The 24132-nt window shown below is 36.7% G+C and overlaps 1 protein-coding gene across 13 annotated transcripts in view; it reads left to right on the plus strand.

The window, feature by feature from the left end:
- The window catches only part of LOC101968941 (uncharacterized), a 283895-nt gene that overhangs the window by 62443 nt on the left and 197320 nt on the right, over positions 1-24132 (plus strand). For 3 of the 13 annotated variants that reach the window (XR_013434448.1, XR_013434438.1, XR_013434446.1), the window contains 3 exons: positions 10625-10686; positions 14833-15023; positions 22011-22124. The exons of 4 other annotated variants lie outside the window; for them this stretch is intronic. Coding sequence is in view for 2 of the 9 variants with exons in the window: in XM_078038342.1 (XP_077894468.1) it covers positions 14918-15023 (106 nt within the window). In the remaining 7 variants the exon portion in view is untranslated. The remainder of the gene's footprint in view (positions 1-10624; positions 10687-14832; positions 15024-22010; positions 22125-24132) is intronic. 6 more of the 13 variants (XR_013434452.1, XR_013434441.1, XR_013434454.1 and 3 more) reach the window with 4 other exon arrangements.

A 24132-nucleotide genomic window follows, 5' to 3' on the forward strand; every position in this document is an offset into this window, starting at 1 on the left:
TCTGGAAAGCTCTGGAGAGAGCCGGAATGGATACAGGTAAGCCAGTTAGAAGGCTGTTGTGGAAGTCCAGATGAGAGGCAATAGTGGCTTGGACAAAGGATGGTGGGAGAGAAGACAAAGAGAAGGGGTAGATTTGTGAGTAATTTAGCAGATCAAAGCAATAGTACTTGATGATTGATTACTAGAGAGAATGAGAGACAGGAAATTTTATAAAAGAACTTCAGATTTCTAGCTTGAATAGCTGAGTGTTAAATGTACTTGGTAAGGAACACTCAAAGATGGCCAGATTTATGTAGGTTAAGGTGATATGTTTAGTAGGATATACTCAATACCCAATTCAGAATGCCTTTTATGTATCATAATGAAGGTGTAAAGAGGTTTTGGGGTACATATACCAGATGCTCAAAGAATAGTCAGAACTGCAGATAAAACATATTGAGCCATCTGTCTATAGATGGTTATTGATATCTTGGGTATGGTTGGAATAGTGAGTCAGATAATAGTGAGTTAGATAATATCTCTTGTGTATTCTCAGGCATTTATTTTTCCTTTCACATTTAAAAATTATTGCATTTATTATTTATTATTTTTATTTTTTCCACATTTTGTTATTATTATTAATAATTTTAACTGGACATAGTTAAATTTGTACGTATTTGTAGTGTACAGTGTGATATCAATGTATAATGATCAGATCAGGGCAACTGGCATACTTTTTAGCTCAGACATACCATTTTCTTGTGTTGGGAACCTTCAAAATCTTCTCCATTAGCCATTGGGAAATATTAATTGTTTTTAGCCACAGGTATCCTATTGTGCTATAGAACACCAGAAGCTATTCCTCCTATGTCCAACTATACCCCTGCGTGCCTCTCACCAGCTTTTACTAACCCAAAACCTTCCCTGGCTCTGTTAATCACTATTTTATTCTCTACTTTGAGATCAACTTTAGCTTCCATGTATAAATAAGAACAAGTGGTATTTGGCTTTCTGTGTCTGACTTATTTCACTTACCATAATATTCTCCAAGTTACATCTGTGTTGCTGCAAATGATGAATTTTTATGGCTGAGTAGTATTCTATTTTGTATGTATATCATGTTTTCTTTATCCATTCATCCATTGATAGTCACCAAGGTGGAGTCAATATCTTGGTTACTGTGAAGAGTGCTACAATAAACATGAGAGTTCAGACATCTCTACAACATACTGATTTCATGACCTTGGGATTCACACCCAGTAGTAAGGTTGCTGGATTATGTGGAAGTTTTATTTCTAAGTTTTTGAGGAACCTCCCTACTGCTTTCTCTAATTTACATTCACACCAATAGTGTATAAGAGTTCTTCTTCCTCCTAATAGCAGGTGTTATTTTTGCTTTTAAATAATATCCATTCCATCTGGGATGAGATGATATCTCACTGTGGGTTTGATTTGTATTTCCCTGATGATTAATGATGCTAAGGATTGTCTCATATGCATTTTGGCCATTTGAACATAATCTTTTGCGAAGTGTCTACTCAAGTCATTCAAACAATGCATGTATTTATGGAAGCATTTGGACATCATATTTAGAAGATTTAGGATCAGGGACTAAAATCACATCCTGGACACCAAGATTGGTTAAATCTCTGCAGATACCAATGTGGGGTAAAGGCAAGGGTGGGTGACTAAAAGCTTATTTGTACCAACTGTACTTGCATTGTAGAACTGTAAGGTAAGGCATGTGGGTAGACCAGATGGCCCAAGCTGTACCAAGGACAAAATGTGTAATTAACCTCTCCTTGCTTAGATACTATCCTGGGAAGAAGGAAGGAATGTGGAAAAACTTTGAAAGGTAGTAAAAACTGCCCCAAAAGGGAGTTTAACATTTGATTGACTAATAATTCCAAATAAATTATTACACTGAAAGAAGCTTTTTTAAACCTAAGACTAACTTACCTTAAATTGTCAGTTTTATGTACATTTTTTGCATCATTGGTGGGAATGGGAGCCTCACAATAATGAGATCAGGTATGAGAAAAAGGGGCTTTTGTTTGTTTTGTTGTCATTACACTTCTCTCCTTTTCTTTTTATTTAATTTATTTATTTTTAGTTGTAGTTGGACACAATACCTTTATTTTATTTTTATGTGGTGCTGAGGATCAAACCCAGGCCCTTGCACGTGCTACACGAGCACTCTACTGCTGAGCCACAACTCCAGCCTCCTCACCTTTTCTTTTGTATCATGCAAATCAATGCTCTGCTGTACCATAATTTAAAAATCTGAATTTTTCTGACTCTAAAGTGTCACTGTGCCTTACAGAGTTCACAGAGCTAGAGAAAAGCTGGAGGAGAATCAACATTTTACATGGCATGTTTCCTCTCAAGAAGTAACAAAACTGTGTTCTTTTAAAATTTGTTCACCTGGCTATTTCATACACACACACACACACACACACACACACACATAATGAATATATATATCATGTATTCATTCAGACATATGATTTAGAGTATTTGATTTAATATATAAATAGTTCTAATTTTGTGTACTTTTATTTTCTAGAATAGTGAACATATAAAATATGTAAAGTAAGATATATATATATATATATATATATATATATATAAAACATATGATGTTAACATAATATTACAGAATTCCTATAGTTTGGGTACTGTTGGTTCCCAAAAGGTTCATGTGCTGGAAACTTGGTCCCAATGTAATGGTAGCACCTATAAGAGGTAGTATGAGATAATTAGGTCATGGGAGCATCATTCTTGGAAGAAATTAATGCCTATCTTGTGGGATTAGTCTAAGTCTCTTAGGACTGGATTTGCTTCTGCAAGTGGGGTTGGTTATGAGTGCGGTCAAGCCATATGTTTGGTTTCTTCAGCGTGTGTACTAAAGAAGCACTTGGTCCTACTCTGTGATACCATCTGCAATGTTGTGACATAGCCAGAATTCCCTTATGAGAAGTTGAACAGATGGAATTGTCTGATGTTGGGCTTCTGGTCTCCAAAACTGTGAGCTAAATAAGACTTTTCCTATTCTTTTCTTATTTTGGTCCCAAGGATTGAACTCAGGGACACTTAACCACTGAGCCACATGCCCAGCCCGTTTTTCATTTTGAGGCAGGGTCTTGCTAAGTTGCTGAGGCTAGCTTTGAACTTGCTATCTTCCTACCTCAGCTTCCTGAGTCAGGTGGGATTGCAGGTGTGTGACACTGTGCCTGGAATGACTTTTTTCCTTTATGAAAGTACTCAGTATTTGGTATTTTACTCTAATGGCATAAAATATACTAAATATTAATATTATTATTATTTTATTACTATTTTAAATTTGGGGTTTGGTTTCCATGAGTCCAGAAGTGATAGTGTGGTCAGTCATGGCAGCTTCTAGCTGATAGCAGCAAAATCTAGAAAAGTGAGATAATCTTTTCAACTGTATTCTCATAGGCATGATTATAAACACTTAAGATAGCAAATAATTGACTATAAAAGATACCCATCCCCACTCCTCACACCAGTGCAAAGGAATTGACCAGAATATGAACAGTATTAAGAATAGTGGCCTCACAAATGAAATCTATGAATTAATTGTGACCATCTTTCTTTAAGTGTGCATTCAGCTCTCCCTGTCAATGTCCTGAAAGTATTTACAGCATGAATTTTTTAATCTGGTTTCTGAGACTGACTCAAGGAATAAACAAGTCAACCCAGCCTGGACCCACTGTCTGAACTTACTCTGGTCTTCTATCACTGATGAATTCAAATAACCTGTAGGATCCTGGAGAAATGAAAGCTCAGAGTGTTGATGACTCTTTACAGCCAGGGACTCAAGACATATTGGTTGCTGGGATCCCTACTCTATCCACAGTCCATGCTGCTTCTCACGGGGCAGTATTGAAGAACAGGACACTGGAGTCAGATAGTCCTGGGTTCAGACCTTCTAGTTCTAAGCAGCATGGAAAAGTGAATTAATATACTTTAATTTAGCTTGTTTATCTGGTAATTGGGAATTTTAATTCTTGCATTTCTGAATTATTAACATGGGGAATTGCCCAGGTGATATAGGCAACACACCCTTAGAGCTGCATCTGAAATGAAGTTAGGACCCAATAAATGGCAGTCTATTTTTGATAGTGATTGTAAGTTATGCTGTTATTTATGATGTCTTCAGGAGAAAATTCTTCTGGAATTGTCACTAAACCTTGTGGGTCCTGGGAAAGCACTTCTACTAAGAGTTTTTCCGACTGGATTTTCTACCCTTGTTACAATATGGGTTTTCCTTAACTAGTTCAAGCACTGACTCTTAAAATAAAATTCAAATCAGACAAACTCCTGGGCGTTGGTGAAGGATAGTAATGTAGATGACAGATTAGTAAAATCATGGGTACTATGATCCTCTTCCAGTGTTAATATCCAGGCTCTTCTGAACAGTCTCCATATTCCTAGCAAGCTTTTTTTCTGCACTTCTTTGGGGGGCGGGGCATTGTGGTAGATGTCATTGATTTGGGGATTTGTCCAGGTTCTGTGTTCTAAGAAGTGTGTACCTCACTTTGATAAAAGAACCAAAACACCAGTGAGACTGCACTGGTCAAAAACAAACATTCCGACCAATGGAACAGAATAAAGAGATCAGAAAAAAACCCACTCTCACGTACAGCCAAAGATTATCAACAGGGACGCCAGTACCATTCTATGCACAAAAGACATACTTTTATTTTGGTACTGTGAAAAGTGAATAATCACATGCTAAAGAATGTAGTTAAGTTTTATCCAACACCAGTACAAAACTTAAGTGACAATAGATCCATGCCCTAAGTGTAAGACCCAAACTATAGAACTCTTAGAACATAATGGAAAAGAGCTTCATGACATTTAGGTCTGGCAATGATTTCTTGGGAATGATAATAAAGGCATAGACAACAACAGAAAAAATAGACAAATTGAACTTCAAAAAAAAATTTTTTTTTTAAATCGTGCATCAAAGGACATGATTAACACAGATGAAAGGTAACCCATAGAATGGGAGAATGTATTTAAAAACATTTGCATATCTGAGAAGTAATTAATATTCAGAATATACAGAGAACTAAAACTTAATGAAAAAATAATCCAATTAAAAAATGGGGAAAAGATTTGAATAGACATTTCTCCAAAGAAAATACAAAAAGGTCAATATCACTAATCATTAGTGAAATTTAAATAAAAACCATAATCTTACCTCCTACCCACAAGGATGGCCACCATCAAAACAAACTAACACAGCCACTCCAGAAACTAACAAATGTTGTCAAGGAAATAAGGGAGTTAGAATCCTTGTGCATCATTGATAGGAAGATAAAATAGTCCAGTAGCTGTGGAAAACAGTATGGAAGTTTCTTTAAAACAAATACAATTTCCATAAAACCCAGAAATTATACTTCTAGGTATCTAGTTAAAGAGTAAAAGTCTTAAAGAGATATTTGTACTCCCATGTTCACATTATTATTCACAATAACTAAAACACAGAAGCAAACCAATGTTTATGATGGGCAAATGAAAAAGTAAAATGTGCTATACATATACAGTGGAATATCATTCCACTTCAAAAAAGGAAGGAAAGTTTGACATATGCTACTACATGGATGAAGCTTGGAAGTTATGCTATGTAAAATAAACCAATCACCCAAAGACAAATGTGGGGATATCACTTATGTGAGGTATCAAAATCACAAAGAGTACTCAAAATCACAGAGACAGAAAGAATGGTGGTTTCTACCACTGGAAGGAGTGGATAATAGGGATTGACTCTTTAATCAGTATATGGTTTCTATCTTGTAAGATGAAAGAGTTCTAGAGATGGATGGTGGTGGTAGGGATGGTTGGACGACAGTATGAATATCCTCAATGTCACTTAATTATATGCCTAAAAATGGTTAAGATATTAAATTTTATTTTATGTACATTTTATTAAAATAAAAAATTAGAGGAAAAGGAGCATGTGGAAAGCAAGACAGCTATTTGTTGAATAGGACTGTCCCAGGCATTGGGGGACACCTAGCATTCCTGTCTGCCCCTATGTTTTAATTTATTTTTTGGTCCTTGGGATTGAACTCAGGGGCACTTGATCACTGAGACACCTCCCCAGCCCTATTTTATATTTTATTTAGAGACAGCTTCTCACTGAGTTACTTAGCACCTCGTTTTTGCTGAGGCTGGCGTTGAACCCACAATTCTCCTGTCTCAGCCTCCTGAGCCCCTGGGATTACAGGCGTGTGCCATCACGTCCAGCCTGTTCCCATCTTTATGACAAGCAAAATCATTAGTTGGACATATTCTGCTCTTCGTTTATTTTATAAATTGGTATTTGAAATCTACACAACTAAACCTATGACTCATGCTGCTGTTATTAATGTGACAGTGTGCTTGGACCTCTGAGTGATGGAGAATCACATTCTTATTATAATAGCCTTCTGGGCTCTTGGCCTGTGTTCAATCCTGAGCTCAATCTCCAGGTATTTTTCTCAATTCTAGCTGATTGTGTAAGTGCATCTCCAATCCTTCCTTCTAGTCCAGTGTTTGCCACTTCCCTACCCTCACTGACTTGGTGCTAATTCATTTGGATTGCACACAGGCAGAGATGGGCTAGGAACTGTCATCCAGGACGAACCTTAAAGACTGGGCCTTTCTTATATTTGTTCTGTTAATTCCAGGAGATTCTTTCTGACCACAATGTTATTTTCCTGCAGTCATAAATCTTTCTCTAGAAAGAACCCATTAGCCATCAATAGATTGAGTTTAATAATATTATCAGACAAATGGAATTAAAAGTAGGTCAGGCCTAGTTTGTTCTAGTTGCCATTTCCAGAAGCAGCAGAATGAAAGGTATTTTAATTTAAAGGGAATAAGATGCCTGTTAGCAGAATTCCATGCTGCTTTGCTCTCCCAGATCTTCTTTTGAATATGGCTTGGAAAGGTCGGACTTCCCCCTGGTTGAGAGAGGTCTTGTAGCTAGTTGTTCCTGATCTGGTTCCTTATTTCTCTTCAGTTTCCTCTCTTGCCACTCCTTCCTCTAATTCTTAATGACTTGATAACACAAAGCTTAATACAGTAATCACCCCTTATCTACAATCTTGCCTTCAATAGTTTCAGTTACTTATAGTCACCTATGTTCTGAAAAGTTAAATGGAAAGTTCCAGAAATAAACAATACATAAGTTTTAAATTACATGCTGTTTTCTGAGTAGCATAATGAAATCTCATGTCATCCAGCTGTATTCTGCTCGGGATGTAAATTATCCTTTCATCCAGATTATCCATGCCCTGCACACTACCCACCTGTTAGGCACTTAGTGCCCATTACTCATCTTGGTTATCAGAGGGACTGATGAGATATCACAGTGTAAACACACAATTCCTATTTTACTTAATAATGGTCCCAAAGCACAAGATAGTAATGCTAACAATTTGAAATGTCAAAAAAGAAAAAAAAAAGCCATAAAGTGTTTCTTTTAAGTGAAAAGGTGAAAGTTCTCAACTTAAGGGGGAAAAAAAAAACCCTTATGTTAAGCTTGCTGTGATCTGTAGTTGGCCCCTGAGTTCAAATGGCTTCAATCTCCAGTATGTAACAACAAAAAAAGAATGAACAAAACATACTATATATTCAGTACCATGAAGTTTCAGGCAACCACTGAGCATCTTGAATAGTATCCCTTATAGATTAGGAGAGTTTTACTACAGTTTTCAAGTCTTTACCCAGGCATTTCTGCTGCTTAGGAGGCCAGCTTTATCTACCTCCTGATTCAATTCTGAAAATTACAGCTCAGACAATGCCTCCCTTATAAAACCTTGCTTAACCACCCGTATCCGTTAACAAAGTTTGTATGCTGTTCAGGATATAAACATTTTCCAGGCTTCCATTGTTATGCTATATTATCACTTATAACTTAATTATTTTTTAAATTTGCCCCATATTATTGGGAGTTTTTTAAAAAATAAACTGTGATATTTGCCAAATTATATTGCTATATTGTGTACATGTACTAAAATGTAACAACAATTCCCACCAGTATGTACAACTATAATGCACCAATAAAAAAATTAAAAGATGAACTTTTGTTTTTACAGCTGTTCTAGATGTTAAAAAAGAAAGTTCCAAAGATACAGTTAATACACAGTTTCCCCTCTTATTAACATTTTACATTACTATGGTACTTATGCTATAATCAACAACCAACATTGATACATTTTAGTAACTAAAACCTATACTTTGCTTATATTTTTATTAGTGTTTACATAATATCCTTTTTGTTTGTTTCAGGATCCACCACATATGTTAATCAGTATCTCTTCTTAGACTCCCTTTGTCCTGTTTTTGATGACCTTGATAGTTTTGAGGAGTACCAGTTAGAAATTTTGATGAATACTCTTCAACTGAGATTTGTTTGATGTTTTTCTGGTGAGTTGACTGGAGTTTGGGCACATGCAATTCACATGATTTATCACTGTGGATGGTGACCTCGTCGATTATCTGGCTGATTTAGTGTTTGTCAGATTTCTTCACTGTAAGTTTACTGGCTCCTTACCCCTTTTCCTAACGTATTTTGTGTAAGGAAGTGGCTGTATGCAGCACACACTCAAAGAGTGAGGAGTTATGTCTGGGTTATGCTCTTTCTGCTTAAGGCAGAATAGCTACATAAATTATTTGGAATTCTGCATTAGAAGCTTAGGTCTTCTTCATTGACTTAAAAATATTTTTATGTCACTGAATACTCAGTGCTTAGCAGAGGAGGGGGTCAATGGTAGGCACTTAATACACTTGGAGAGCTGTTGTTTCCCAGGCATCCCTTGTAAATCTCAATATGGACATCATAAGATTAATAACAATTTGAACAATACTAATTCTAAGATATAAAATACTGCTTTAGAAGCACTATCTAGGTGTTTTATATCATTTGATCCTCATAATAATTCTAAGAGGATGATGCTATTATTATCACCAAAGAGGGTTTCAATTTATCTAAGATCACACAACTAATAACTGGTGGAGACAAGATTCAAAGCCATACTGTCTGACTCCAGAGTCCATGCTATTAAGACTGTGTAAGCTGGAATGCCTCTTTGGCCTTCCATTTCAGTTACATCGGCCTTGCTCCCTTGAATTTGCTTCATATGACAACAGGGTTCAAGATGCTAATAGCCCCTAGCTGGAAGACTTCTAATAGTCTTCTCAATTGCACCAAATTCTCTTTTAAATCTGCAAGGCTTCCAAGGAGTACTGGAACTGACATTCCTAAGGAATCTTAAGAGACCCCTCTTCTTAGGTACTCTTTGGATCACTGATCAAGTTCCCTGGGTTTGGAGTACAAGTGGGGCCCTGAGCTCGGGAAATGGGAAGACCATGTCCAGGAGTTACAGATAAGAGGAGCTGCCTGGGCTCATATCCTAATATTTTTCACACCTTAAATGAGGACACATGGCTCGTCAGGGTTACAGGATGACTGGGAGGTGTAATTAGAATGCCTAGCTACTGGCATTTCCAGGATAATTTGATAGTTTATGCTAAGAATAGCCTAAGAATAGTTCCAATAACATTGGAACTGTGATAGGAAATCTGAGCTATATTGTCAATGTGCTAATTAGCCATGAGTTGAGGAGAGATGTTATCAGCCCCAAACATCTTTATTTTCCATGATGTTTGAAATCTTACTATTACAGAAAAATCCCTTTGAATTTGGGATATCATGCTACAAGTTTGAATAAAGTGAATAGATTAATTCACAGTTTTTATACTCTGTTCCATGTCTGGATCCCAGAATAAAATCAGCTATTATAAATGAGAAAAGGAGAAACTAAAGATAGAGAGGAAGTTGAAAATTTTGCAGCAACCAACTGCTATTCTTTAGTAGCTAGAAATTATGGAATCTTGTACAGTTTATCTTGGTACAGTTTGTTTATATACTGAGTAATAATATCTGAAAATAGAATCTACTCTAAACCCCGAGTTTAAGAGAGATCGTAACAGTTTATTTTAAACTCCATTTAAAAACACAACAATATCTCACAAAGCACGATCATGTATTTTGATTTAGAGCCATAAGAAAAATCTAAGAATAAATCCCCTTAGTCATGGAGTTTCTTTAAATCAAGAATTGCAAAGATTTCAAACCATCTACTGAGTCTTTCAGATGCCCTTATGGAGTAGACCAATCTGTTTGTCATGAAATAAATGTGCTGAACTCCCACATGGGCATGAGGCTAGAATCAGCTCATATGGAAAACAAAATTCCTTATGCAAAATTACTTGTGAATTTTCATCATCCTTTAGAGATGATTTATTGGGAAAGCAATATGCAGCCGGCTACAGATAGTGGCGGTACATGCTGATGGACCTATTACAACACTCTTGGCAGCCAAGTTTGCTGAATAGTGAGATGGGGAGGGAATTTCTCCCCCTCTTTTCTTCGCCATTTTGCTTGGGGTTCATAATCATTTTCTTTTCTTCGTGCTTTCAGGATGAATATGTGCCATGATGAAAAACACTCCACTTAGCCTTTCTGCTGGGCTTAATGACAGGCACTTCTCTAAACACTTAGGTGCAAATTCATCCTTGTAAATATCCGTGTGAGATAGATAATATTATTTTCTCCCTTTTGCAGATAAATGAACTAAAGCCTGCAGAAGTTAAAGGAACACGTTCAAGGTTGCACAGCTAATAATGGTAGGATTTGAACCCAGGTAATCTAATTTCAGAGTCCATGTTGTTCACTTATATCCCATCCTCCCTTAGTGAGTTTTTAATGACATATAAATTCATGAACCATTAGGACACCTTTACATATTCTGCCATCAAGACTCTCGGTTTTGTGTGCTGGCAAAACAAATTTAGTGAAAACTCCAACTCATCTCGTTATTTGTGTGTCAAAACTACTTCTAATAAAAGTCTGTCAAATATACTGCTTTGGAAAAAGGGGATGGCATATAAACATCAAAACATATTTCAGAAATTTTCTCAGGTTTCCTTCTCTGCCAATAGGTGGGTTTGTCTGAAGTTTGATGGTAGCTCCAGTCTTGTGGGTGTGGACTGGTTGCCTGGGAAAGCCAATAGCAAGATGCTCTCACACCCTCCGGTCTTCCCACCCCTTACAGTCAGTCCCTTCTGTTCCTGCACACTTCAGGACTCACTGAGCTGGACAGAGCCTGGTTTTCTCCAGTTTCTCCAACCTATGCTCCCCACAAATCCCACCAAAGGCTTTCCACAGGCTTGCCAGGCTCAGACTGGCCCATGCAGACACAGCTGTAATATGACAGATCTTGGCTTAGGAACTAAACAGACTCTTCACAGAAGAAGAAGTACAATCAACCAAAAAACATATGAAAAAATGTTCATCATCTCTAGCAATTAGAGAAGTGCAAATCAGAACTAATCTAAGATTTCATCTCATCTAGTCAGAATAGCAATTATCAAGAATACAAGCAATAATAAGTGTTGTGAGGGTGTGGGGGAAAAGGTACGCTCATACATTGCTGGTGGGAATGCAAATTGGTGCAACTGCTCTGGAAAGTAGTATGGAGATTCCTCAGAAAACTCAGAATGGATCCACCATTGGACCCAGCTATCCCAGTCCTTGGTTTATATTTAAAGGACTTAAAATCAGCATACCACAGTGGTGTAGCCACATCAATGTTTATAGCAGCTCAATTCATAATAACTAAACTATGGAACCAATCTAGATATCCTTCAACAGATAAATGGATAAGGAAAATGTGGTACATATACATAGTGGAATTTTTCTCAGTCTTAAGGAAGAATGAAATTATGGCATTTGTAGGTAAATGGATAGAGCTGGAGAATATCATGCTAAGAAAAATAAGCCAAGCCCAAAAAACTGAAGGCCAACTATTTTCTCTAAAAAACAGATGCTAAACTTTGGATTGTGAGAGGGGAGTTAGGGGAGGAGAGGGGGTGTGGAGATGAGAAGGACAGTGAAATGAGATAGACAATATTACCCTATATACATGTATGATTACACTACTAATGTGACTCTGTACCATGTACAGCCAGAGGAATAAGAAGTTGTGCTCCATTTGTGTACAATGTATCAAAATGCATTCTACTGTCATGTATGTCTAATTAGAACAAATTAAAATGTAAAATAAACATATTTCAGAAGATTCATCTATTGTAAAAATCATTAGAAATGTGGAACAAGCCTAAAGTAAAAGGATATTTGTCACATTGTGCTTTATGAGGGCAAGAAAAATAGAAAAAGAAGGAAAAAAGAAGCCATTGAACGTCTTCTTGCCCTTAGCTGGGAAATCAATTTAGTTTCTATCTTTAATTGGAAAATAGATATATAATATTCACCAGGTACCAGGTACTGTCCATCAAAATCCCTGAAGTAGATATTGTTTTCTCCACTTTATAGATACAGTAACTGAGGCACAATGAGGTTAATAAAACTCTTACCCACTGAGATGGAGCCAGACTTGAACCCAGGCCAGTTGGCTCCAGAGCCTAGATTTCAAGTATTCATGCCTGCATGCTTGGAGGGCATCACAGTTATGTTTTTTTTGAGGAATTTTTGTTTTCTGTTTGTTCTCTTTTAAAAATTTTGTTTTCTTGTCTTCCTGTGGCTTGCTTGAATTCAATTTTTATTTATCTACAGTGTTTTTGAGAGTTTATGGCAACGCACTGTTGTCAATCTCTGCCAGTTTGAATAGTTCCAAAGTTCTCTCCCCAGAGAACATCCTTGAACCATCCTTTCACAGTAGTTCTACTGGTGACAGATTCTTTTCAGGCTTCATCTGAGAACATCTTGGTTTCTTCTTCATCCCTGAAGGGTATTTTTTTTTGCTGGTAATGGAACTCCATATCCCCAATTCTGGTCTTTCAATGCTTGAAAGGTACTGTGCCACTTCCTTCCTGGCTTCATGGATTCAAATGGAAAATCCACCACACTCAAATTGTTATCCCCCATTGGTAAGACATCATCTCTTGCTGCTTTCAGGATTTTGTCTTTCTTTACTTTTTTAGAAGCTTAACCATGATACATCTTAATGAAAATTTCTTTGGATTTATTCTGTTTGGGGTTATCTCAGCTTCTTATATCTATAGATTAATGTCTTTTGACAAATTTGGGGAATTTCAGCCATGGGTTCTTTAAATTTTGTTTTTTTCTCTACCCTCTTTCTCCTCTTTCCCTGGACTTTCAGTGATGTAAACATTAGAGCTCTGTTGTACTCCCACTTGTTGCTGAAGGTCTTTTCATTTGTTTTTTAGTCTATTTTCTCTCTGTTGTTCAGATTTGGTAATTTCTGTGGTCTAATTTTTCAACTTCACTGATTCTGTCCTTTGTCCTCTCATTCTGCTGTTGAGTCCTCTCATTGAGTTTTTAAATATGCTGCCTGTTTGATTTCTCAAATTTCTGTTTGGTTCTTCTCTATTCCTTCTGTTTTCTGTTGTTTTTTTTCCCTACAGTTTCATTTGGTTGAAAAATGTTTATAATTGTTCATTGAAGACGTTTTATGACTGTTGCTTATATATTTTGGACATTTATTTTATCTTGATGTTGAGACCTGTTGATTTTTTTTATCCATTTTAGTTTGTAATCTTTGTTCTTAGTATGATTGTTTTTCAGTTGAACACTGGACTTGTGAAGTATTATAAAACTCTAGATTTTATTTAAGTCTTTCATTTTATCAGGCTTTTTTTTTTTTTGGTTACTAGGGATTGAACTCAGGGGCACTCTACCACTGAGCTATAGCCAGTGCCCTTTTGTATTTTATTTTATTTTGATACAGGTTCTTGCTAAATTGCCCTGGTAGGCTGTAAATTTATAATCTTCCCACCTTAGTCTCTTCAGCCCTGGGATTACAGGAATGCACCATAGTGCCTGACTCTTTATCAAACTTTACCTCCCTTAAGCCATGTAGACCTAGGATATTAGACAGGCAAACCAAATGCTCCTCCAAGTCATCTTAAAGCCTAGTATTGTTTGTACAATGTCACTTCTGTCACATTCTATTGGTAAACCAAGCTGCAAAGTCAGCTCAGATTCAAGGGGAGGGAAAAAAAATCAAAATCTACCTCTAGAAGTGAAGAATGGCAAGATTACATTACAAAAGGGAATGTAGGATATGTGGGATGGCTGTGACCATCTTCAATAATAATCGGCTACATTAACAGTTATTTTGTTTTAAGGAATTATAGATTACTCCTTTTAAAATTTTTTTTAGATGGAAAACACCCCTATTTATTTATCTTTATATGGTGCTGAGGATCAAACCCAGTGCTCACTTGTGCTAGGCAAGCGCTCTACCACTGAGCCACAACCCCAGCCCAATTACTGATTACTTTTATTTTGTACAAGAGTATTCCATACTCTTGTTTCTTTGTTCTCCTAATTCTTTATATTAAGACTATGTTTCCTTTAATAGCATTTTTTAAATTATTTACATCAAGAAAACTAGGGGAAAAAGTCATGTAGGTGCCAAAGTCCACAGTATTAGGTGCTTTGCAAATGGAATTCAACAGCTGTGACCTTTTCTCTTTAAAAAAATGTAAAATGTGAGGTTGGGGGTGGGGTTCAGTGGTAGAGCACTTGCCTCACATGTGTGAGGCACTGGGTTTGAGTCTCAGCACCACATATAAATAAATGAATAAAATAAAGGTCCATTAACAACTAAAAAAATATTTTAAAAAATGTAAAATGTTTAAAGATAATACTTGAGATGGTTTCATGCTCTTGGAAATGATGCTCTGTGTATGTTTCATTTGGCCTGATCATCCAGTTTAAAGCATGGGACACATTTGTGTATGTTTGTTTTTGTTTTTACCAGCCATCTCATCTTTGTCTTTATACAGGTTCAGGCAAGGGAGACAGTCTCATCTACAATCTATTGGGAGTCGGAAGATATCAGGTTCCACTAATGATTTTCCATCCCTCCATATGTCTTATTGGGGATACACACCTGGATCTCTCTGTTGTCATGCAACTACTGTGATCATGAAAATAGCAACTCTATTTTCCTTGATATGCTATGATGGAAGACAAGGTACATTAGTGATCTATATGGAGAGCAGAAACTCCTGAAGAGATTGGGAATGTGAGAACATGCATGTTTAGTTGGATTTTTTTTTTTTATTTTGGGACAGGTACTGCTGAGTTGCTCAGGTTGACCTTGAACTCTTGAACTCATGATTTTCCTGCCTCAGGTTCCAGAGTAGCTGGGATTATAGGCATGTACAACCAATCATGGCTTACATTTTTAAACACCATGATCAAACTACTTACTCTTCAACCCCTGTGAGGGGAAGACTTGAGAAACATCATTTTCTCTATCTATAAAAATTATAAAGCCTTATCGTAAGGGAACGCAGTGGGGTTTTTGGAGTGTTTTCATCTTACTTTTACTCTTCCTGTGACGGTCAGAGTCTTATCCATAAGATAGGAATAGTGATCGCTACACGGCAGAATGTTATGAGTTAGACAATAACATCTATGCTTCAGGTAAATAGAAAGGGTTTTCCAAAAATCAAATTTGATGATAAATGTGAAAAGAGCATTTTAAAGTCTAAGAGACTACTCGAATGTTAATGGTTACCATTTTTATCCTTTTTTAGGTATAGCACATGCTATTGTCTTTAAAAACATAGTTTGAAAATGAGGAAACAGTTTTGACTTGGTCAGGGACCCGCATGAGAAACAGGACCCCTTGGAACTAAGGGATAAACACCTTTCAGAGGAAATAAGTCAGCCATGCTAGATCGCCCTCAGTCTTATGGGTTTAGCAATCCTACTAGAAAATTAGGAGTTAAAAATGCTCCAGTCTTCAGGGGTATGGAATGAGATGCCACACTAGGTCACGGCAGCTAAGCGAGTCAACTCAGCCTTCTGAGACTGTGGTCAGCAGAAATGCCAGCTCTGGAAATAATATTAGAGACTTTCCCAGATGATAAGGGCAATTCAAGGTAGTGAGGGAGAAATATATGCATAGAAGAGTCACCCAAATAACCCAGCTGTTACCTGTACATTATGCATATCCCCACATGGAGATTTCAGATGGCAACGAGACACATAACATAGGAAGAAGCATGATGAAAAGGACAGGAGCCATTGAAGCCCCAGCTCTGCATGTGATGGCATCAAGAGATGTCTTTCCTGCCTACCATGTAGATGCCATAAAAGTTCTTCCTCTTTGTTCTTTGCTTGTGCCAGCCTGAGATCTCCATCCTCCATGGGCTCTTCTGCCTCAGGTGTAAGTCACTCTCTTCTTTTCTTTGCTGGAGCCAATGTGGGGTCTCTGCTCCCTGAGTGCTATCTCCCTATTGGCTCTAGCAGAAGTCCCTTCATAAAGCCTTGCCTGTGTTTAGGTTCTTTCTCTGTCCAGTTGTTGTTTCTATAACTGTGGACAAAGAACCCAAGGTTGCTAATGTCTTCAGGGAGGGCAATCATTTTCCAACTAGTTAAATGGTAGAGTTTGGCTTCAACCTACATTCTGTCTCTTAGTTCAGTGGTAGTCACATCACTTTTATTATTCCCAATTATTTTATCAGTTGGAAACATTTTCCATACTTTCTTGATAATAACAAACTCTATCAAGCCTTGCATCAAACACTATCAAGTGTGTGGGACTATATGGTGGTATGTCTTATATCACCAAGATCACCACCTAAACCATGAGTCAGCCCATCAGTCTCCACCACCTGTTTTTGTAATGGGACCCAGTTACACTTGTTCATATATGTATTGTACGTGTGTGTTTTCATACTGTCGTGGCAGGGTTGCATGGTTATCATAGAGACTATAAGCTAGAATAGCCTAAAATATTTATTACCTGGCCCTTTGCTGACCTCTGAATTTTATCATCTCAAATACCACAGAAACCGTGCCTTCAAATAGTGATATTCCATAGTACATGAATCACATTGGCAGGTGCTCTTTTTAGCAATTCACCCGCAGCTGCATCAAGGTTTAAAAACGGACCCTTTAACTCTCCCTTATTTTCCCCCCAGGAGAAGCTTGGATTTCCTGAACACCGAAGGCATTTATTGTTAGAAAGTCTCTGACCCTAACTTCACTGAATATTGAAATAGCAAGAAAAGGACTTTAGAAATCCTGTCCTTTGGCATCCTTACTCAAGGGATGAGAAAAATAAGACCCACAGAAGGAAGGCCATTCCTCTCAAGTTAAGTGCTGTTTGGCAGCTAGATCAGAACCCAGGGATCTAGACTTTCAGTGGTTAAATTATCCTGAAAACGGAATGAGACTGAATTGTATTTCCCTGCTTGTGGACTTCAGGGGTGAGTTTTCATCCAGCTGTTTGATGCTGGTGAAGAAAAGGGCCACATATATCTCTGGATCATGGGGTATTGTCCAGAAAGTTAACATTAGGACCTGGGTTTTGAAGCCTAAATTAACCCACTAATATCTTGTAGTTTTTCTAAGAAAAACAACAAACAAAAGAACAGACTGCACTGTTCATTGTGGTCTGTTTAGCCTTGATTTCCCTCATGGATAAGTGGAGTGTTGATGATTCTATCTGACCTGACATCATGGAGGTCTCAGAAGACCAGGCCAGGCTCTGACAGCTGTTAAATAACATATGTGAGCTCACCAAGGGGAGAAAGTTCAAGGAGGGTGAGGCTAGGTTATTGCTCTGGTTTCTGAGTGTCTTTGTTCTCTCTCTGCATAAAAAGCACAGTTTTTAAATTTATTGGTTTATCAGTTATATGGAGTTTGTGTAGTTCTGTGAGAAAAACCTTGTCTTGTATTTGGGGCACCTGTGTCCATTTGCTGGACTTATAGGATTCTTTGGCTCAGTTTGCCCTTGTAAAGAGCTTTGCCCCCAAATACAATTAAGTTTGTCAAGGTCTTCATGGAAAATTCAGGCTAAAAACATCAAAGGTCCAACTGTCAGGCAGGTTAGCAGGAAAGGTCAGGGCAAGGGCATGAATAAGAGAGTGCTATAATTGGACAGGCCTTTGGTTTTTAAAACCAATGAGATTGAGTTTTTAGGAGAATTGAACTTTTGGGTGACACTGATGATACTTAACAGGACTGAGCATGGAATCTGATTTGTCTCTGCCGAGCATTCCTTCTCCATTCTACTGATAGTAGCAACAACCTCTTTCCTTTAGGGAAGTACCCCCTCCTTAAGCCATGCAATTTCAGCTTAAATACCAGGGATTTTTCTCCCCTGTGGTCATAGATATAGTTATGTGATCCAAGCCAGGCCAATTTCCATCTAAACACAGAGGCTGATGGGGCAGAAACCCCTGATAGAAATGCAAACCCTATTGGGGGAATTCCCAAATCTGCCCTGGGTCCAGTCTTCCTATGTCTGCTTGTTTGGAATTTTTTTTTTTACTTGAATTTGTGTGTTTGTGTGTGTGTGTGTGTGTGTGTGTGCGTGCGCGCGCGCGCGCGCGTGTGCTCTCTCTCACCCAGTATCATCATCACCATTTATTTATTTATTTTTTACTTAAGTTGGTAGTTTTCTGTTGTGTTGTTTACAGATTGTTTAAATAATACCAAGGGACACAGAATAGCTGGGCCTAACATATGTTATCTTATATATTTAACAAAAACACCATGAGGTATATATTAATAATTTTTTTGCATGCATGAGGAAATTAGGGAGAGCTAATTTGCTATGGTTTATGCTGGTAACAAGGGAAATAGTTAAGTTTGGAGCTCGATATTGTCATATCCTAGATCTGAATGCAGTGTGCAGTTGAGGGCAGGTGTCAGCAGTCTGAGTCTCAGAAAGTACCTAGGAACATTCTAGTAAAGCCAAGTACTATGTAAGGAACAGGAGCCCGGCACCAATACTACCCCTTTCTTATATCCTGGAAGCAGTATCTCTTCACACAGAAGGGTTAAGTTGCATTGCTCACACTCAAAAATCATTTTGCAAGGGACAGAACTGAGCTCTAGACATTTTAAATGGATTTAAACACATAGCAAGGTCAGATAACTCTAGGTCATGTAGCAAGAGTTCGCCATTAATGCCAGATCACGAATCAAGATCAGGGATTGCTGATTCCTTATGCAGCTCTCACTTCCATGATTTCTTCTGGGAATGTTGTGATTTCCCAGAGCAATATAGTGGAGTTGGACTAGATGCACATTTAACTTTTGTAAATTTAAGTTTAAACAGTTGCCAATGAAAGCAGACAGGAACAGAAAAGTGACAAAATTTTAATACTGCAAGTTATTCCATCTGTTAGTCTGGCTGTGAGATGGGAAAGGTGAGTAGAATGATCACAGTGGGTTTTTGGTCTCACAGAGCTCTTACTGTGAGCATCTAACCATGCCCAGTGATCAGGTGTTCTATATTTCTTTATTGTTAACTCATCAACATAGACCCCTTGAAACACACTTGATGTATTTCCACTGACCTCTTATCCCTCCCAACTCTAGCTGTTTTGTAAAAGTTATGGAGGAAAAAACTGATGATGCTGGTGGACTTCCTGTAGCTGGTGGTACAATTTACAAGCAGATATATTTTCAAAGATGTTTTGGACTATGGTTGTTATTTTATCAGTGTACTGATTTTAGAATTTCAGCCCCAGATATGTTGAATCTCCAAGTCTTACTGTAGTGGAGGCAGTAAAATACAATGCAACGGTAACAGGCATCGTCTCTTCATTCAGAAGGATTCATATTCATATGCTGGTTCCATGTGTGAATCTGAACAATCCTTCATTTCCTCAGATTATAGGAAAATATTGATGCAAAATGTATTAAATTAAGTATTTAAATACTATCTATTAATATTGTTATTAGAACTATTCAAGGAAATTTTAGTGTTGGTGGTGCTGGTGCTACAGAGAGGAGCAGGGATCCACAGCTCTAGAGTTTAGCAATGGAGGATGTGACTCTCTGATATCATGTTATAGACCTTGATCTCTGATTATGATAATTTAGGTGTTGTCTTCTATTTGTTTCACTTATTTATCGCCAATTGCCTTTTTGCATTAAAAAATCTTCCAAGACCTGAATGACTTATAAGTGTGTGTATATGCATATGTTTAGTTTGCAAACCTGTGGGTCAGTGGCAGTTCTGGTCCCCTGTGAGCTTGTTCTTTGTCTATGTTAACTGTGGGCTGGATAAGCTAATCTTAACTGGGCTCTCTTGCACATATGCCAATCAATTGTTTATAGGCTCCTCAAAGACAGTTTTGGCAATTGAACTTTCCTCCAGCAGGTTAGCTCAGGTTTGTTCATATGGGGGTAGCAAGTTCCAAAAAAGACAAGGAAGCACATAGAGCCTCTTGGAGCTAAGGCTCAGAACTAGCGCCTTATCACTTTCTCCATATTCTATTGGCCAAAGCAAATCACAGCAAGCCCTAGATTCAAGGATGAAAAAGAGATTCATTTTGATGAGATAAACTGCCAATTTATATTTTCAAGGACATAGTTGGAACCATTTTTTTTTTAAAAATCAAGTTTTTATAAATCTAGATACTTTGGTTTGAGTCAGTGGGGTTTCTCCAGACAAATGTTTGTCTTCCATGGGGGACAATTCAGATTCTCCATTAGCTTAATGGGGACTGACACAGATAGGCCACCAGGATTCCCTTACTCTATTTCCCTCTGACAAGATCCTGACATTGAGATAAAGATTTTTTTGGTGTTGTTATTTTTTTAAACAAATAAAGTTCTGGTCCTGTCAGAACTTGAACTGGAGAGGCAAGCATTTGTTTTAGATTTCGAATAAAGTGCTCTACCTGTTTGTTCAGATACAGATGTGGTTATCTGGACATGACTTGAATTTGCAAATACATTTGTCAATTAGGATTTCTCAAAAAATGCAATTTGTTGCCCCAAATAGTGAGAGAATGGGCTTTCCTTCATGATGGTCAGAAGGGAACATAGATACATACATGGCAGAGCATGTGATGTTTGATAGCTACGGCATCGTGGTTGGTCCTTTTCCATAGAAATGACAGGAGTGGTGGCCAGGGTAGTGGTGGTGGTCATAGCAGTGGTCCTAGTGTTGTGTGTGTGTGTATAAGAATAAAGAAACTTAGAGTGTCCAATAAATGGTCTCTGGACAGAACAGTAGCTGGCCATCACCAGGGAGCAGCCAAGAGTTCCTATAGTGCTCTTGTGGCTGCTGCTGCAGGTGGTACAGATGCCAATGGTAGTGAGAGGAGGAGGAATCCACAGCTCTAGAGTTCAGGAATGGAGGGTGTGTCTCCATTGCAGAGATACTGAGGACATCAAAAATGGAAATACAAATAATACTACTGTTAGTTGCAAACAGGGGTGGAAAATGCAGTTTGTAGCCATGTCTTCTGTTTTATTCCTATATTTAAAAAAATTTATTGAACTTGATATATATGCAGAAATCCAAATAGATCACAAAATTCAACTTGGTTAATTTTCTTTGTATGAACTCACTATATAAGCAGCATCTACACCAAGAAAATCCAAAACATTAAGAAAGACCACAAAGTTTCCTCTTATGCACATCCCAGTCACTGTTATTTCTCAAAATTAACCTCTGTACTGCTTTCTAACAGCATAATCAGTTTTGCCAGTTTTTCCACTTTAAATAGATGGATTCATACAGTATCCTTTTTTTTCTCTCTCTCTCCTGGCTTCTTTCACTCATCATAATGATTTTGAGATTGAATCAAAGTGTTTTAGTCTATCAGTAGTAATTTCCTTTTAACTTCTAACTAGTATTCCATTGTATGAGATAATTCATGATTTGTTTTCCATTCATGAGATGTTTTGGACTATGGTTGTGATTGTTATCTGTGGATGGCTTTTGATTATTATAACTAAGATACTGTGAACATTTGACATGCAAGTCTTAATGAGAAAATATATATATATACACACATGTGCTTTTTGTGGATTGAGTAGAATGACTGGGCTTTTTGGCAGGTACAGATATAATATTTTAAGAAATGGTAAAACTTTTTTTTTTAAGACAGAGTGAGAGAGGAGAGAGAGAGAGAGAGAGAGAGAGAGAGAGAGAGAGAGAGAGAGAGAGAGAGAGAGAATTTTAATATTTATTTTTTAGTTATCGGCGGACACAACATCTTTGTTTGTACGTGGTGCTGAGAATCGAACCCGGGCCGCACGCATGCCAGGCGAGCGTGCTACCACTTGAGCCACATCCCCAGCCCAAGAAATGGTAAAACTTTTTACTAAATGATTATACTATTTTACAGTGCAGTCAAAAGACTATAATAATTATAGTTGCCCCCTATCCTTGCTAGTATTTTATATGGTCTGTAATTCTGATTGTAGACATTTAGAAATTTGCATAGCAGTGTGTTCTACTGTGGTTTAAATAGCATTTTTTTTCTGTTGGCTAATGATATTGAGCATCTCTTTATGTGCTCATTAGGCATTTTTATATCTTCTTGAGAACATATCTAATTATTTTGTTTATTTTTCTGTTAGTTCCCATGTCTTTTATTTTGAGTTGTGATAATTCTCTGTTTTCTGGATATAATTCCTTTGATAATTGTGCTTCAAGTGTCTTTTCCAGTCAGTGACTTTTTAAAACCCCTTATTGGTGACTTTTAAAGAGAAAAGGTTTTTCATTTTCATAAATTCCAATTCATCAGTTTTAATGTTTTACGTGTTGAGTTTCTTATGTCAGAACCCTTTGTCTACTTCAAGGTCATAAATATATCATTTTTCCCATAGTGTTAGAGTTTTAGGGGCTGAGTCCAGTAGTTCAATGGTAGAGTACTAGTTTAGTGTTTTAGTTTTTACATTTAGATTTATGATTCACTTTGAGTAAATTTTTATTTATGCTGAAAAAAATCAATTTTCGTTTTTCTCCGCATGGATTTATTGAGAAGATTTTCCTTTTTTTCTTTAACTAACTTTAGAAATGTCAAAAGTTAATTAAGCAAATATTCATAGGTCAACTTCTAGACTATTCTGATCCATTGACATGGATCACCTATAGCAAATTATTTTAATTTCTATAGCTTTGTAAATTCTGAGATCAGAAGAGTTCTCCAAATTTGTTCTTTTCTTTTTAAAAAAAGGTTGAAAATCTGAGACTTTTGAATCTCCAAATAAATTTTAGAGTCAGGCTATTAATTTCTACAAAAATTCTGTAGGAAATTTATTTGGGATTATGTTAATCTACATATCAATTGGATGAGAATTTTCAACTTAACAATATGAGTCTTCTAATTCATATTGACATTAATTCCTATTAACTTAGGTTTTCCTTAATTTTTCTCTCAATTTTTTTTTGTTTCAAGTATCAAGATACTGGATGCCCTTTTAATAATTATTCCTAGGTATTTTATATTGTTTAAAACCACAGTAAATAGAATTTTTAGAATTTTATTTTGCAATAGTTTGTTTCCACATTAGAAAACATTTAAAATATAAACTTTGAAGTTTACAACCCTGATGAACATTTTTTATTGGTTCTCATAGTTGTTTTGTAGATACTTGGGGATTTTCTACATAAAAACCCCTATCATCTGCAAACAATGACAGTTTTCTTTTTGCTTTCTAATTTTGTATAACTTTTTCTTTTTTTCACACCTTAGTTTAATGGCTAGTAGAATATAGAGCAGAAGTGGTAAAAACGGTCATCCCTGGATAAAATAATTCTTGTGTTTACTTTAAGTGTAATGTTAGCTGTAGGTTTTTCATAGATGTTATTTATTATAATTTCTAGTTTATTCAGAGCTTTTATCATAAATATTGCTAAATATTTTCAAATTATTTTTTGCCTATACTGAAATTTATTCTTTTAATGTAGTGAATTACATTGATTTTTAAATTCATTATCCTTTTTACATATTTTTGGGTTTGATTTGCTAAAAATTGCTTAAGAATTTTGCATCTATCTACAGAAAGGATATTCTTCTGTAATTTTCTTTATTACTAAGGTTACTGCTAAATTTTAATATTAACATTATAAAATCTCTCCTCTGCTGTTTTTTGACACATTATTTTGTTTTTATGTGGTGCTGAGGATCAAACCTAGTGCCTCATGCATGCTAGGCAAGCAGTCTACCACTGAGCCACTACTCCAGCCCCCTCTGTTGTTTTTTGAAATGTTTGAATGATACTGGTGCTATTTCTTTCATAATTATTTGATATGACTCTTTATCATGGATACACCTTCTCAGCTTGGAGATTTCTATTTTTTTAAATATTTT

This window comes from Ictidomys tridecemlineatus, chromosome 1, assembly GCF_052094955.1.
Source record: "Ictidomys tridecemlineatus isolate mIctTri1 chromosome 1, mIctTri1.hap1, whole genome shotgun sequence".
Lineage (NCBI taxonomy): Eukaryota > Metazoa > Chordata > Mammalia > Rodentia > Sciuridae > Ictidomys > Ictidomys tridecemlineatus.